Source organism: Adiantum capillus-veneris, chromosome 13 (genome assembly GCF_014529385.1).
Source record: "Adiantum capillus-veneris isolate H3 chromosome 13, ASM1452938v2, whole genome shotgun sequence".
In the NCBI taxonomy this organism is placed as follows: Eukaryota; Viridiplantae; Streptophyta; class Polypodiopsida; order Polypodiales; family Pteridaceae; genus Adiantum; species Adiantum capillus-veneris.
This window is the reverse complement of record NC_140943.1, coordinates 160,552,208-160,570,657: the sequence shown is the minus strand read 5'-3', so window position 1 is coordinate 160,570,657 and position 18,450 is coordinate 160,552,208. Positions and strand designations below refer to the sequence as shown.

The 18,450-nt window shown below is 41.4% G+C and overlaps 1 protein-coding gene across 1 annotated transcript in view; it reads right to left on the bottom strand.

Moving 5' to 3' along the window:
- Positions 1–4,285: 4,285 nt before the first annotated feature.
- Positions 4,286–18,450, bottom strand: part of LOC147445187 (serine/threonine-protein kinase 12-like) — an 83,081-nt gene continuing 68,916 nt past the window's right edge. The window contains exon 11 of the mRNA XM_086527633.1: positions 4,286–4,605. Coding sequence (XP_086383759.1) covers positions 4,473–4,605 — 133 coding nt within the window. The 3' untranslated portion in view covers positions 4,286–4,472. The remainder of the gene's footprint in view (positions 4,606–18,450) is intronic.

Here is an 18,450-nt window from a genome sequence, read left to right as displayed (position 1 = left end):
TTGTTGTGCATATTGTCCTCAATTTTCTGGCTTTTGGATCATATGGCTAGTATCACATCTCACCTTACTTGCCATAACCAATATAATACACTTTCTAAATTTGAGACAAGCTTCCTTTGTCTTCCCTTACAAATGTGACAAAAGGCTTAACAAGTGAAGACTTTTAGATGCACATAAGCTCTTTTGTAACATATCTCCTTAGAACCTTATGATCCAGGTCGATAGTTCATCTATCAATAACTTGTAATTTTCTAGCACTATCTTCATGGTCCAAAATCCACCATATTACATGCCTTATCATGAATTGTCCTATTCTCCATTGTACTTCACCAACAGAGTGTTGCCACAATGATTTCCCACCTATTGAAATACATCTTTGAAAGGCTTGAAACATTGTATCTTTCTCTTTCTATTTAGAGGATATAGCCACGTTATCCACAAGAAACAAAAGGAAAATTTTGGTTACCTCCTAAAGACAGAGGCCTACAAATATCAATGTGAACTAATTATTAATTTCACTTCTCCTATTATCACTATTTTTATGTGGATTCTGTCCTTGCTTACCATAAATACAAGCTTTACAAGTAGACAATTAAAAGAACTGAAGACAAGAACATACCCAAAATGAGACAGTATAGTGATCCCCTATTGGCTTATATGGATGAACTCATGGTGCCACAAAGAAACATTTGGATGCTTAGTTAGTTCAATGGGATGGTATTCTTAATACAAGACACTTGTAGCATATAAAGTTTTGCATTCTTGGATCCAAGAGCACCAAAAAATCCTTTAGGGATCTTTTAAGAAGTACTACCAAAAGTGATATGGTGACCAAGGTCATCAAACTGGTCATTGCTAAGAAAACTCTTCTTTAACATGATGAATTAGAGAGGAGTGATCTTGCAATCAACACATGTTCTACTCCACTTTACATCATTACCGGTCCACATTCATATGGAGAATATTGATTACCATCCACACAGGGAGATATTTTATGAAAGGGAATGGGGTTATGGTGGAAACGAGTGTATCGTTCATGATGTGGTTAGAGTGTCAATTACAAGAAATTCGGGAGAGAGAGAGAGAGAGAGAGAGAGGTTTTCACTAATAGAAGTAGCAAAACATGATTAGATTAATGAGAAGCTAGATGCAAATGGTGGGTAAGAATGATAAGTAATGCTCGGATATGAGATGGATATAAAGTGTGTAGTTAGGCTTCTTTAATGAGTTGGGAGAGAGCATCCGATGATGTAATCAATGATGTCAAATGTGTAAGCTTCCAATGTAGAGGGGGTTTTCACTGATGGTGTGGATTTGTCACACATCCCAACAAGCCTCCCCGTGTGTGTCATAGTAGCACCCAGAACTACAAAGGTATCCTCCCCTAAAGAATTTAACAACAAGGTGTAGGATCAAAGTAAAGTCCAAACATCCTCCCCAAAGTTTTATCAACTAGGTGTAAAATCAAGATGCGTATCCCTAGAGAATTTAACAGTATGGTATAGGCCAAATACACTGAGAATGAAAGACAACTAGGTGGTAGGTCAAATACAAATGGGGCTTTCTCGGATGTTGGATATCAAAGGTGAAGGCCTACTACAAATCTTCAAAGTATTTGGTGTTGTGCTTTGTTGTTGATATGAACTACAAAGTATCCTCCAAATGTGTTATCAAAATCTTCAAAGTGGATGCCAATGCTAGCATGACATGTGAGCCAGATTTTGTGCAAATGTGTGCAAGTGAGGATAGTCTTACCCAAAGTTGGCAATGTTTGATCCTTGTACAGACCTTGTCATCTTTGTGATGCCGAAAGTGATCGTGCCTTAATACATTGCAAAGATGAATACAAAATGCAGAGACAAATGTGTGCAAATGCATAGTATGGAGCTACTATGGCCTTTAATCATCTTGCCATAAAATATCTTGGTATTGGGCGTGAAATCAAGCTCCTTGTAGATCAAAGCCTTTAGGCTTCTGCGGAAAAGGCCGCAAAGTGGAACTTTGGCTTTGAAGACTCTCGGACTCGACAACGCAAAAACAATCTTTGACGGACCGAGGGCCTCTTATAGGGCAGTCTAAACACAAATTACGTGTCCGATCGGTGACTCTGCTACTTGAAAGATCTTATTAACCGTCTTGTTGCTATCAATAGCACCTCTCGTCCCTCGTGATGCCCACATAGAGCGTTGCTAGATGTGCTTTTGCATCAAAGCATACCCTCAATCTTGGCTGCCTCTCATCAAAGACAACACAAAAATGGCTATAATCAACATCCCTACCTTGCTACTATCAATTCGGACGACCATTAACCAAAAAAATCTCTCCCTCTGACTGTGCCTTCCCACACACATGGCATCTCTCTCTCTCTCTCTCTCTCTCTCTCTCTCTCTCTCTCTCTTCTTCTCTTCTTTTCCCCTCATATCCATAGCAGCATCTGCTGCTATACCCTTCAATGCAACCCAAAACCAATTAGACTACATTTTAGTATATATATTTATTTATTTTTTATTTTTTTATTTTTTCCACATATTCTGGCTACAAGGAATTAATTTCTAGATTCCCCCTATATATTTAACACACACAAACACACAGCCCCGCCAAAAAAAAAAAAAGCTCTCTATCGCCTCTGCCTCCTCGCCCCGGTACCTTTCTTCAACAGCCCCCAATATACAAATCTCCATCGCCTCTGCCTCCTCACCCCCTCCCTTTCTACAGGCCCTGCAGCTCATTGGGAAAGTGGGCAGCCAGAGAGAGAGAGAGAGAGAGAGAGAGAGAGAGAGAGAGAGAGAGAGAGACGTGTTGCTGCCAAAGAGATCACGGAAAGAGAGGGAAAGAGCATTCGCAACCATTTTTAGAGGCATACATGTGTGTGTCCTCTGAAGTGCGACAAACAAAATAGACTGACATGGGAGGGGGTATGCATTACTATATGACAAGAGTGGGGGCTCTCTTAACTCTACTGGGTGTGGAATTATATGCATAGCAGAGTACAACCATGATATGCAAAGGGCTACCAGGACTAAACTCGGGATGTAGTATGGCATGCCCAGAGAGAGAGAGAGAGAGAGAGAGAGAGAGAGAGAGAGATATTTGACGTTTAAAGACCCTTACGCACCCCTTTTGATCAAGCACACGGAGCCCTTTTACTAGAGAGTACCCCCTCACTTACCCTAGAACACTTGCCACCCCCTACTGCAGAGTATGAAATTTATGACACTGATGAAGGATGGCCACCCACGACAACCAAAAACATTAATGTAACTTTTGTTCTTAATATATTCTTCCTCGCGTTTTTTTTCAAAAAACATTAATCCATTGAAACAAGAAGCACAACTAACCTTTGAGACACCATAATGATTCCCATGAGATGCATAAGCAAGTTACATTTAGAAGAGATTAATTGTAATGGACTCTAGAAACTACACAGGAACTCTAGTATCGCAATGGCTGTGTCCTTCTCAAGACACTCAAAAGGCTTTTGACGAAGCATTGCCTTTGAGTTATAGAAGCTACATTTTTCTCCGAGGTGCGGACCTACCTGTAGGCTACGCGGTTTTCTGCTGCCTACTTCTCAAAAACAACATAACTTTGTTATCACATGTGAGTCTTGCCTCTCGGTATCCTGCCCTTGTCACAATCTATCTGAATACAAAATGAGGAATGAACTCAACAGCCCATCTAATTGACACATGACACGGTCCCATTCTACAGATGGCTGGCATCCTTCATAATTGTGGAATTATAGGTTCTAAGAACTGGAATTGCTTTAAGAAGCACTTAGCTTAGCCAAAGGCCATTCCCGTCTAGACGCCATCCCTACTAGCATTGTGACCAAGAAGCTCATCCCTTAGCTCACACAATCAACTCCATTTGAAGAATTAATGAATGAGGACAATGTCCATCTTCTCTCCTTTTATGAGCCCGCGGTAGCATCTTTTATCGAAGTCCACTCTGGCAATGAAAGTATCACCCATATGAAACTAGGAAAAGTCTTAAGATTTTCCTACGAAGAAATCTGCAAGCTAAAGAATCACAAGATTTTAAAATAAACATCAGCTTCACTGTGCTGAGCATCCAAAAGAAAAAAAATGCTCGACATTTTACATACCCATTAACAGCATCAATGTGCACTAGAACATCTCCATTAATGCAGTCAATGCCCATTAGCCAGTGTAGAACTATGCATGAAAATATGTTCTCATAAATGCAGCCACACATCCGTGCGCACATACAAATAAGCATTACATGAATACAAATATCTCCATGCTCAGTTGCTGCCAAAGTCTGAAGATGCAAATTGTTAATCTTTTAAGCCTTTTATTTTTTATATTGTCAAACTCAAATAAATTTATTTCTTCAATGCCACAGAGAAAGTTGTAAAAGCATGTAAATTTGTTGCAATCTGAAAACAGCTGAACAAAAATACAACTTCAGAACCGCTCTGTACAGGGATTTCGTAAACCGGAAGGGTTTCATTGACTCCAAAGAGTTGCTACTCTCCAAATTGTTTTTCGTTGTTTAGCCTTGATGCTTTCTAGTCGATCTATGATGTGTGTGAATGTTGGCCGCTTCTTTGGATCTTTATCCCAGCATTCTTCAATCAACCTGCACTTTACAAAGCAGCAAAACAATCAACTGCCGACCTTAAATGCTGTAAGAACTTGTAAAACTAAGGACAAAGTAAGCGTGCCAGACAAGTCCATATAAGGGTTTTGGGTTTTAAGTTTGCTTGGGTTAGGTGCTAATCTTGGAGTGAGGTATTCTTTGGGAAGGAATGAAATTAAGGCAGGGAAATAAGGTCATTTAAGCAAACTTTAATCGTTCAAGGAATTTTTGGTGAATGGTTAAAACTTGTACTAGTTTACGTCATAGTCTTGAAAATGACGGCAGGTGAGGTGTCATAAAGGAGGATGGTAGGTTTGAGGGAGATGGGAAGGCAAGGGACGTGAGGCTTATTACGTGGACTACTTAGTTGGGATTGAAACCACAAGGTGTATGTAGGGCAAGTATTATGGGTACAAAGGTGTGTTTAGGAAGAAAAAGGGACTTTGTTGTAGCCCAAGGTGCAATTTTTGAAATAAGGCTAATGCTTGTAATGCAAGCTCATTACTCTAATCAAGGTGGCTCCTGCAAACTTACAAGATAGGCAATGCCAGCTGCCACAACGTGATGACATGGCATGACCTAAACGACAAAGCCCGGACAAAAAGGGGCCAAAACCCTAGCGAAAGAGGCAAGAGAAGTTTTACTAACTTGCAAATTATGGCCGAGCGGCCCGCAAGGGGTTAGGTTCAATAACCTAACCCATTCCAACTTATGGAACCCGGCCTAGGGGCCTAAAACCTCTAAATAAAGCAGGACCTCCCCTTTTTTGCGTAAAGGATGCTGATGGGCCAGGCCGTACGGATGCTTGCGTTTTGCGGCGTTTTGTGGCGGGATTTACAACAGCATAATGACGTGACAGCTGCATACGGTCAGCCCATGGGACACTTGCTTTTGGGCACCAGATGCTTTTAAAACTGCATCTTTTCATGTAACTGCTTTTGAGTTTGGCCAAAGGCCTTTATAAGTGTGCCCAAGTCCTCACTTCTACTCGGTTTTGTGTGGGAGGTTGAGACAAGGACCCTCGGACATTGTACTTTGAGAAGCATAATAATAAAGAAACACCGAGAAGGGGCGCCAGTCTTTGGGGCGAGTGCGTCTGGGTGCTGCACTCCGCCGTGCTTTGTCGTCTCTCCTCTTCTCTCTCCCTCTATTTTCAGTTTTGTCCAGTTGTTTCCAATTTCCCTCACATGTATGCTGTAGATCTTCGGCTTGGAGTGTCCAAGTCTGTTACAGTGGATCAGAGCTCAGACGATTCTTCTTCTACGAAGGATCCGATCCCTCTTCCCGCATCACACATGGATTCCGATAGTGAATTCGGCACAGAGGAAACAGTTATTCTTGAGTGAGAAAACCAACAAAGGATCCAGTGGGAGTCGGAGTTCTTCCAAGAACTCGAGAGAAGAGTACGGCCCTCTTCCACCGAACGATATCGAAAGGATGTAAGCGCAATGACAACTTCAGGTTGACATCTGTGCCAACCAGATGCTCAAATACGCCAAGAATCCGTAGTATGTAAAGTTATGAAGAATCATCCACTTGACGAGATTCATTCGAGATGGGAGGCGGCCATTCACTCACCTCTCAGGTCGGTAATGATTTCGAAAGAAAAGTCGCGGAGCAGACTTCCCCAGCTATCTAGGCCGAAAATCCACATTCAAAGCCGTTAGCAGATCCAAGAAGCGTGTACGCTTTGAGGATGATCCCAGTTCATCTTCGTCTTCAAACAACTCTGAGAGTTCCTCTTTCTTTGACTCCAACGGGGAGGATGTGAAGCACTCAAAGCACAGAAAGACTTGAAAGAGCAAGAAGAGCTAGAAGAACGGTAGGGACAAACGATCCAAGAAGAACAGACACCACAAGGGATCTTGGAAACACAGAAAGTATTTCGGAGACTTCTGACGAGGATACCTCGTCCTCGGACATTCTTGCCAAAGTGCCCTAACAAAGTATCCAATGATCATGTCGAGGACAAGCCAAAGAGTTCCAAAGCAACAGAGGAGCAAGCAAAGAAAGGAAAGACCGAGGCAGGACTCGAACCGGACTTTGTGGGGACCAACCCAGAGCAAATGGACGAAAGTACGGAGCTCTCCAGAGCGTGGGACAAAGGGGCAAAGCACGAGATCAGGAAGCCCTTATCTTCTTCGATGGAGGAGCCAAGGTCAACTTCATTTCGACTGAATTGGTAGCTCGACTTGGAATGATGCCCGAGAAAATGGGACCACCGGCAAAGGCAATTCTAGTGGCACCAGGACAGGATGTTGCCATTACGCCTGTCAGAGGCAAACTTTGGTTGTATCGTCAGGGGTATGTAGGGCACGAGGACTTTCACATCATGCCTTTTGAAGGGTGTGACGTCCTTTTCGGAATCCCTTAATACAACAAGAACAATGTTGTGGTTGAATAGAGGGCCAAAAAGGCAACATTGAAGAACAAGAAGGGTAGAGATATTATTCTTGAATATAAAATTAAAGGGCGATTTCGTCCCACTTGTATCGGCTTCAGCCATTTCAAAATTAATGAAATCGAGTCTTTTTATTTACTCGATCTACTTGAATGAACTAAATGACAATAAAACGTCAAATATGTCACACCTAGAGAAGGAACGACAAGACTTTTTGCAAGCTCAAGCCGATTGTTTCTCTCAGGGTTTGCTTGGAGAGTTACCTCCTCAGCAACCTGAAGATCACACGATTGATTTGATTCTCGGTAGCACGCCACCGAACCGGCCACCTTGCAGAGTAAGCAGAGCCCAGAATGAGGAAATTATGAACCCAAGTGAAAGAGCTTCTAGAAAAGGGTGTAATTCAGCCCACTACATCACCTTATTGTTCGCCAATGTTGCTAGGATTAAAGAAAGATGGATCTTGGAGAATGTGCATTGGCTACAGAGCTCTCAACAAAATCACTATCAAGACACGTTTCCAATACCCACGATTGATGATATATTGGACAGGTTACAAGGTTCTACATGCTTTAGCAGAATCGACCTAAAAAGTGGCTGCTAGTTTTGCGTAGGAGCGCTGAGCACAAGAGGACCCTCGGACATTGTACTTTGAGAAGCATAATAATAAAGAAATACCCAAAAGGGGTGCCAGTCTTTGGGGCCAGTGCATGTGGTGCGGAACTCCACCGTGCCGTGTCATCTCTCCTCCTCTCTCTCCCTCTGTTTTCAATTATATTTAGTTTCCCTCACGTGTGTTGTTGTAGATCTATGGCTTGGAGTGTCCAAGTCTATTACACTAGCAAAGTAAAAAGAGGTGTGAAAATCAAGAGTGAGAATCGCACGTGTGGTGTGTTTTGCATTCTTTTTTTTTTTTTTTTTGGGGGGGGGGGGGGGGGGGGGGGAGGGTTTCAAGCCTTTGTATATGGGAAACCATGTATTTATTAAATATGGAAGATAATTAAATTTGAATATATTGGACCTCTGTTCTTGTGTTTATGGAACCATGATTACTTGGACGCGCTTCCATGCCTAACTAGGGGAGTATGAAAATGTCACTTATGGCCATGTGACATACTTCATCCTATAATAGCGGAGTAAGAGTAGACATGATGATAGACTACATCCTCTTACCTTCACAGAAGAGGATATAGAAGGATACAAAGTGTATGGAATGGATGGATCTCACCTTTGGCACACGCAATAAGAATGCACTTTGTGTGCTGATTTGGAAATGCTTGAGCATTTAGGCATTCATGTGTAAGAGCACCGAGTGAATACATGAACACCCTTTATTGATATAGCAACTTGTATTTTGCAGAAGGATAAGTTTTTTTTTTTTTTCGACACAACAGAGGGCCCACAAAGGGAGGTGCTTATCCCTTCCAAATATTAGCCATGTTACATGGTCAAGCAAGGGCCGCGTAACATCGGGAAAGAGCCACACCTGAACATACTGTGGCCACCTAATTGATGCACCAAGTGCTGGGAACAATGGAGAGAACTTGTAGCAACCTGCTAGGAACCTCCTCCTCGTGTGACCCACCCCAAGAGGAGGATGCACTCGAGTGTCCAAGGGCAAGAGCCCTAGCACATGAACACTAGGTGAGCACAAGGTGTCCCTCTAGAGTGTGGCCCAACGGGGGATTTGAACCCACAACGCGTAGGTTGAGAGGCCAAAGCCTTACCGTTATACCAACTCTTTGGGACGCACAAGGATAAGTATTGCTTATGCTGAAATTCTATCTTTGCACTAACTTTCAGTCGTGTGAACTCTTCCATAGTGCAGCTTAGTTCTCAGCTTTCCATTCAAAATCTAGTGTGCATCTAGAGCTTGAGGGTGTGCATGCATGCATCGCAAAACGTGTTGCTTCTTCACTGTGCCTCCAATAAGGGGGGTGCAAAGTGGATAGGAACGATAAATACAGTACGCAAATAACGATAAGAAACATTGATGTTAATAGAAATACACTACTTCCGCGTGCAAATTCTTTGTGCACGTTTCTTGGTAAATTAGTGAAACAAAGAGACAAAATAACTTAGAATCTCCAACAATCAGTATTATGGTATTCCTGCAGAAGATCTACTATTTCTCACTATACCGATCCACTACACACTTTTTGTATTTATCTTCTACCTATGTTAATAGAAATACACTACTTCCGCCATATATGTGTAATATATACACATGTACATGTATATAACACACACACACACACACACATGCATACAAATGTCTACAACTTAATATATATGTATATATACACGTATGTAAGTGTACTGATGAGTGCATATACGTAACAACCACTATGTTAAGCACTAACACTAGTACACGTATTTATCCTATAGTATGGGGAAAATGATAAATACGAGTTTGGTATGCAACCTTCGAGGGGAGGGTCTCTTTATGTAGAGGTATGCAACCTTCGAGGGGAGGGTCTCTTTATGTAGAAGTAAGCTCCCCTCACATGTGGTGTCCTTTTTGCCATGTGATCATAAGAATGAGTTGTAACTCAACTTATAAAAAGATGAGTCGTAACTCAACTTCTAAAAAGATTTAGAGGTTGTCACTGAAGATAAAGTTGTTGAGTTGTCCAAGGCGAGTAGACCTGTTGCCACATCATCCAAAAAAAAAGTAACTTTTTAAAGAAGAATTTTTATTATTATTTTTTCTTAGCTCTTGGCGGTTCTTGACCATAATGATTCCAAATCTAGTGAAAGCTCTACAAGCTACCTCTCTCTCATCAAGCTTACGAGAGAAAGTAAGACATTGGAGGAGGTGTTGCCCGAAGTGATCGCTTGAAGGAGAACGCATGAAAAAGCCATTAATGAATTTCTCTTCATCAAAGGACATCACTCTCGCACATTCAACTTGCAAGAGAAGACGACGAGTTGTGACCCATTGATAGGCCTTTAGGGTGGCACCCAGACAGGTGAGATTCTCCAACTCTTGTATGTGCCTATAAAGCAACACATGCAAATGATGCGAAACCAACAAGACTGCTTGCTTAATTGTTAACTGGTGATTCCATGCTGAAAGTAAGTAAATTTTGGAGGAATAGGTCATATCCCTATGAAGGGGCCCGGCTGTTCTGGTCAGTCTTCTCTCTCTCTCAATTTCTCTCTCCAGTTAATCTCAGTCTTCTATCTCTTTCAATGTCTCTCTCACACACAAATTTCACTTGTGTCGATCTCAGTCTTCTCTCTCTTTCAATTTCTCTTTGTCTCCATCTTTCAAGTCATTGCTGATCTTTCAAGCAAGTCTTTTTGAAATTCAACAATAACCCTTTTTGCAAGTGTGTTTCACAGTAATTAAGCTTGTGGAGTTTATGAAAGCCGAGTTTCAGTGGTATCAGAGCAGAGTTACCTTCTTTATCGTCAAGGTAATTGAAAGCAATCCTTGGACACACTGTATTTTGCTACCATAGAGATGTCAAGCCACAGAAGAAGAAGAAGAGAATTTTTAACGTTGTAGGAAACTATCCCAAGAGACCTTAAAGATCTATCCGATGAGGTGAGTTGAACTCAAGACCTGTTATTCAAGAGGGAGATAAAGGTCATTAACACACTCGAGCCAATTCGAGGGAAGCCTCTTCCTCAAGAAAGAATCTTCTTCACAAAGAAGTAGCCATCAAAGAAGAACTCGGATCGAGTATGCATCGGACTGCAAACGTCACTATAAACAAGCTGCAATCCGCGAGTAGCCTGCACTAATTCATACTTAGGAAACTTAGAATGTTGTGTTTTGTCCAAAATACAGCCTTTAGATACATGTTTCAATGGGCCTAAAGAGGAGGCAACAAAGCAGCCATATCAAATTTCTACAAATGCACAAAAGTGCAAAATAAAGGTGACCAAAACATCACCATAAGTGTATTTCTTGCCAATGTGTACATACTCTAACCTCATATTTTTCTTTTATACAAATCACCCCCACATGCATGCCATAAGTTTTTCATGTGAAATTGCCTTCGAATCAGAAACTACACATGTTAAATGTTCCTCACTATTGCGGGAGCGAATCACACCACCCATAAATTGCATGTAACACAACCTAGATCAATATAATGTCAATCGAGGACACAGATGACACGATAGGCACACGGAGGAAATCTCTTTAGCTTGTCAAGCTAAGACCATCCTATACATACAACACTCTGGAAGGCCAACTAAACCACAATCTAGAGTCTCACTGCTCTCAACTACACCACCTAAGCCACATACACACAAACGGAAGGAAACCCATCAATTCATGCCAGAATCGTACAAAACTTAAGGAACACCACACGTCCCTAAGCCTCTACACTCAAAACCCTAGCTCTAGACCCATCTGCAGAAATTGCGTATAAAGACAGAGCCAGATTCTAAAAGTGTCCGAAACTGAAATCTATGAGTACCTATGCGTAGCTTATGTCGCTGCGATTCTAACAACTAATTGCAAGCATAAAATAGACATCGTTTGATATACTTCCGGCCACGAGTAGCTCGTAGATGCGCGAGCGCGTTCGCTCCGTTTCGCGAGGAATGCTTGGCGTTGTCGTGTAGCTTTTGGCGAGGCTAGCGCGATGGTCCAGTCGAATCTACAATGTGATGAACGAGCAGGGAGTTGCGTCAGGATGAAGCTCACGCACTCTCTCTTCCTCTCTCACACACAGTTGAAGGCAGCTTAAAACTTGATTATGATAAAAGTTGTTTACAAAAGTGACCCAGGTACCTTATATACTAAGGTGACCTTAGGTTAAACCTAAAATAGAGTTTGAGGGGTCAAATGGCTTTGTATTTACAATCTGGAGGTGCCATTGCACCCCGGCTTCGACAACTAAACTACCTACCTATTACAAATGTAACCATAATCCGCAACATTTCATAGTCTCAGAAAATAAGGCTTTGGTACGGAAAATGAGTTATGTCGTACTGTTGACCCAACCGTCAACACTCCCCCCCCTCCGCGATCATGTCGTCCCTAACATGACCTGGTTGTCGATGTCGGTGCGGTCTTTGTTATCGTTTTGCTGATGTTAAGAAAGTATAGGATGTAGCTTTTACACCAGCTTGTCTTGTTCGTCCAATCCAATGTACATAGTCTTCATTCAAGAAAATCATAATTGATGACGAACTTTATGTCTTTCACATTCATGCTCAAATGCAACACCTGTTTCTGTCATTATAGGTCTATTGCCAGATCTAAATTCAGAAAGAATTCAACCTCGTTCAACCTGACTCTTATCATCATGGATAGAGAAAGCTTCATCCATCACTTGCTCCAGCATGTCAATTCTGAGTATTTGTGATTCTCAGAAACGACTTCTACAATCTGTAGTATTTGAAAGCGCGAAGCAGAAGGTACAAAGTAGGTGCGCGTCGCGATGTAGTGCAGGATTGGGACAAGAAGTAGGAGACGGAGTGCAGTAGAGAGGAAGCGCTTTGCCAGGATTCGACATGTATCGACTAACAACTCCCACTCCATAAGCAATGTCGGAACGAGTGGCAACCATAGCATACATAAGAGAACCACAAGCTGATGCATAAGGGATTCCCTTCATTGCTTTCAATGCCACCTTATCCTTTGGGCAATCTGCTTTGCTAACCTTAGTGTATGGAGGTAAAGGTACCCCAAGAGACTTAGCATCAGCCATATTAAATATGTCAAGTACTTTTGCAATGTACCTTTCTTGATATAAAAACAGCAATTTCAGCTCTCTATCTCTTTTGATACACATGCCCAAAATATGCTCTGCATCACCCAAATCCTTCATAGCAAATGCTGAATTTAGCTTACGTTTCAGAGCATCAAGACTAGTCTTATGTTTCCCAACAAGCAGCATGTCATCGACATAGAGAACAAGTATGATGGGACTACCATCTTCATCCCTTTTCGTATACAAACAATGATCTGCATGGCTGCATTTAAAGCCTTGAGAGAGCATAAAAGTGTCAAACTTCTTATACCACTGTCGTGATGATTGTCTCAAACCATACAGAGCCCTTTTCAGTTTGCATACAAGTTCCTCGTGTGTAGGAACTACAAAACCTTCGAGCTGTTTCATGTATATGTCCTCTTCAATGTCACCATGCAAAAACGCTGTCTTTACATCCATTTGATTCAATTTCAAATCAAGCACAGCAACGAGAGCAAAAAGGACACATAAAGTTGTAAGCTTTATAACAGGAGAAAACATTTCTTGAAAATCAATTCCTTCTTTCTGTGCATTTCCTTTTGCAAAAAATCTTGCCTTGTACTTGGGTTTTCCATCCACTATCTTAATCTTGTATACCCATTTGTTAGGAAGATCCTTTCTCCCTTTAGGCAATGGCACAAGATCCCAAGTATCATTTGCATACAAGGATTTTATTTCCTCTTGCATCGCAAGCTCCCACTTACTGCTTGACTCACATGATTTGGACTCTTTATATGTAAGAGGTTCACCCTCATCCGTCAACATTACATGATCCAAAGAGGGGTTAAATCTTTGCGGTTGTCTTCTCAAACGAGTTGACCTGCGTACCCAATGATCTACATTCTCAGGCAACGGTTCTACATCATAAGGCAGCTCATTTTTAGCTCTATCATGCTGCTGAAAATCATTTTCAGCCAATTCAGGTGGTTGTCCATCCTCATTAGGAGCATCAAAATCATGTCCTACCTCTTTTGGCTCAAGGTTAACCAGCTGATTATCAATTTCAGCTTGCGGTAATGCATCATGAGGCTCTTTTTCAACATCAATGGGTGGCACGGAAGGCTGAAATTTGACTGTTTTCTTGTCAACATCAGATTTTGAGGCATTCTTAAGCAATTTTGCCTCATTGAACACAACATCTCGGCTGCGTATTACCTTTCCAAACTGTGGTAACCACACTCTATAGCCCATTTCACCTTCTTCCCCATAACCTAAGAAGACTCCTTTAAAGGACTTCATATCAAGCTTTGTTCTCAAGTCATTGCGTACATGAACTAAAGCTTCGTAGCCAAATACTCTCAAATGATCATAAGAGGCACGTTTGCCAGACCAAACCTCCTCTGGAATGTCATTTTTCAGCGTACTATCAGGAGAGCGATTGCAAATGAACTGCAGTTTTCAATGCCTCCCCCCAAAACTCTTGGGAAAGATTAGCGGTGGACAACATGCAACGCACTCTCTCGCATAAAGTACGATTATACCTCTTAGCCACACCATTAGAAGACAGATTATAAGGGGCTATCAACTCCCTTTTAATTCCATTTTCATCACAAAAACGCAAAAATTCAGCAGATACATACTCTCCTCCATTATCAGATCTGAGACATTTAAGCTTAGTACTCTTTTGCGTAGTGACAAAAGCATGAAACTTCTTAAAAGCATTAAAAGTCTCTCTCTTACTTTTAACAAATGCACCCATCCTTTCCTAGTGCAGTCATCAATGAATGTAACAAAATACAATGCACCACCAAAAGACTTAACAGGCATAGTGCATACATCGGAGTGAATAAGATCAAGAGGATTAGCTTTGCAAGAGACACCAGAGTAATAAGAAGATTTCTTTTGCTTTCCATAAAGACAATCGTTACAAAAATCCAAGTTTTTGCCTTTTACATCAACCCTCTTCAGAGAGGAAAGCACATCAATACCCTTTTGGCTCATATGGTCAAGTCTCTTATGCCACAATTCCGTGTGTGAAGCAACTTCAGCAACAGCAAAAAACTTGCCAGGCAAAGCTTTGCATCAAAGATAGTACAAAGTACCTCTTTTAGACCCTTTTGCAACAAGCATAGAGCCCTTAAGCAACTTCCATGAACCCCCAGCAAAGATGGTAGTATAACCATGTGCATCTAACTGGCCAACAGATAGCAAACTTTTCTTAATGCCTGGTACAAACCTGACATCATTCAACACAAGCTCTTGACCATTGTTAAGAGCCAAACGCATAGTACCCATTCCCTCAATATTGCAAGCAAAATTATCACCAAGATACACCTTGCCATAATTGCCTGCAGCATATGTAGCAAAACACTCCAAAGATGGAGTCACTCAAATCAGCCCAAAGGCCCAGAAAAGAAGCCAGAGGGACCAAAGAAAAGTAAATTCCTCACCCCCTCTCAATTGAAGGCATGCATGGAAGAGGGCAAATGTTTCTCTTGTGGCGAGAAAGGCCACAAGAAACCAAATTTCCCACGGCTTAAGAAAGATTCTCCTCCTCGTACATCAAATTCAGTACCTGACGTACAAGCCAACACTAAGAAGGAGAAAGGAAAAAGGCAACTACTCAAAGGGTGGGGTAGCTTGAATGGGCAAAGAGTATTGATCCTGTTTGATCCAAGCTCCACCGACAACTTCATCTCATTGGACACCTCAGAATCTCTTGGTCTCACTCCCGAGAGATTGTGAACTCCAATCAGTTCAGGATCAGCCTTTGAAAGCTTGACTACGAATTCCACTCCTATCCAAGGACAATGAATCTGAAGATCCGAAAGTACTCTAATTGAGAGTCTTTCCTAGTTGCCCCTATACAAGGATGTGATGTCATCTTGGGTATGCCCTGGCATCATCCCATCCCAGACTATGTAAGCAAGAAATTGTTCTTTTCCTTTAGAGGGCAGCAGTATGATGTAGATGCAAGTGCTAAATATTGGCCTATTCCTATGGTCGGTCACATCATTATTAAAAGAGAAATAAAGAAGCTTTTTTCTGCTTACTTGATTTTTGTCAAAGATAGAGAGATGAGTGCTGAAAATGTCTTGTCAAATTTAGATAAAGATCGGTTAACTTTTCTTAATCAGTATAAAGATTGTTTTATTGACACTCTTCCACATGAATGAGACTCGAAGATCATCGCATTGATCTAGTTCCGGGCAGTTCACCCCCAAATCAGCCACCGTACCGCATTAGTCTTTTACAACAAGAAGAAATTCTTAAACAAGTGAATGAACTTCTTAAGAAGGATCTTGTTCGACCTAGCACTTTTCCTTATTGTTCACCAGTCTTGCTTTGTGCAGAAGAAAAACGACACATATCGCATGTGCATCAATTATCGTTCTCTAAATAAGATTACGATTAAGAATAGATTTCCGATTCCCCGAATCGATGATATCTTAGACAAGCTACAAGGGACACATTTTCAACCGCATAGATCTCAAGAGTGGCTACCACCACATTCATATTGCTCCTGAAGACATACATAAGACTGCATTCTAAACAACTTTCGGATTGTACGAATTTCTAGTAATGCCTTTCAACCTTACTAACGCTCCAACAACTTTCAATCGAATGATGGACCGAATTTTTCGTACTCATCGACAATTCACAAGAATCTTCTTTGACGACATTCTAGTCTTCTCTCACACAAAGGAGGAACACAAACGAAATCTACACACTGTGTTAAAAGAATTGCAACAACATAAACTTCAAGGTAATGCTAAGAAGAGTGAATTTTTCTTGACACAGATTCACTATTTGGGATCCATTGTCTCCCATAATCAAGTACGCATGGACCCAACAAAGGTTCAAGCTATTTTTGGCCGGCCACTACTGTCACAGAAACTGAAGCGTGCACTTAATACTTTCAAATTAATCAAGCTTTTTCATATAAGATTCCATAAATAAAGATAAAGAGGATATGACGCAGAAGACGGACACAGCACTAGGGACCAAAAGATGGGTTGTTCCCCCCCTTGGAAGGAAATTTCTTATTATTTCTGAACAATTACAAGCACATGAATCCAAAACAACATACACTCTCATATTCCAGATACTATTATGTTGCATAAAAAGGCAATAGCACTTGGGAGTGCAAAGTTTCTCCATGGAATCAAAAGCATGCCTTTTTTGTGAGCATGAGTACGCCACAAATGAGACAAAATCAATGACATAAATGAAGTGAGACAATGTCGAGGCCAATACAACAAAGTAAATAGAACTATACATATGCCTCGTAAGTGCCGAATAGAAATAAAGAACTCCACGTAAGCCCATCCCAACTAGGGGATCGCCAGCGGCCCAATGAAACCAATGCACTATGCAATTCTGAATCAGTGAAAGGTTCCTCAAGGGATAGTGCATCCTGAGAGAAAATGATTGGTCGTACATGAGATAGCAACAACTGTCGTGTTTGACATACTGCTTGCGATTCTCCAGGAGCAGCAGCAAAAACCTGTCCATAATGCAAGACCATGGCATCAACAAGTTCGTGTTTAGAGGATGTCCAAGCACCCGAAGAAATCTTTACACGCTTAATATCTTGAGAAACCCTCGCGTGACGCAAATGCTTGAAAAATCGCTTCGAAGCACATCCTTTACCAACAAAAGCCCGTTGATGAGCCGCGTCTACCATTTTTTCAAGCTTCCGTTTATAATCAAGTTGTATGCATACTCGAGCTTCACACAACTCAGATAATTCATATTCAGTTAAAGGCCTCGAGTTAGCCAATTCCTGCAAATGTTGACAAACCTGCTTGGCATCCTTAACATTGCCGCGAGTCCAATGTAAGTATTGTTTGCCATAATCCTCAATCGCAGATTGCACTCGCATTATAATTGAAACCACGTGACATAGAGATCAAGATGCATGTGAGCAATCAAGGGAGGAACAAGTCCGGAAATCATATCTCGAACGGCCTCATGCGTAAGATAAGCATTATTAATATGTAGCAAACGCTTCCAATAAAGAGGTCTATCACAAAGTGATTGCCGAAAGTACAAATTCAACACCACAAGGTGATGATCCGACAACTGCAAAGTGTAATCCATCTTCATATCACACACATAGTCGTCATATTGCTGTATGTGAAGATCATACCATCTATTCAGACGTGCACGATATGAGTGATGAGCAGTATGCTGAAAAGTAAAACCCGGGAGATCCAAATGGATGGAACGCCATAGATCAAGCATTTGCACAGAAGCAAGGAGATGGTCCCATACTTGTCTTTCTACAAGCAACATATGCGAATTTCTTGTGTTGCTATCATACATGTCAGAAGTATTGTTAAAATCACCACATAGGAGTGCATTGGATGTCCATTGTCCGTGATAAGAAGAGATACCTCGCCATAGAGCAGCCTTTTGCCCAAAAGTTGTATATGCATATAAACCTCCAATTTCATAAATGCAACCATTCAACAAACATTACACAACCATTCAACGACCCCTCCAATCATTCCTCACCAAAATTGGTTGAAGCTCATCCCGAGCCAATATCATTACTTCAGAGTAATCATGAAAACCAGCATACGCAATCCAAGAACCCGCAAAATAGGAGCACTGACCCGCAAACTTGTATTGGTTATGTTCTTGCAAAACCACTATATCAACCCTACATGCATTTACATAGTGTCAGGTTAGTCGCTATTTATCAAGGTTACACAACCCACACACATTAACGAGATGCACCTGATGTGATCATGCATGAGAGATCATATGTACAAAGGCAAC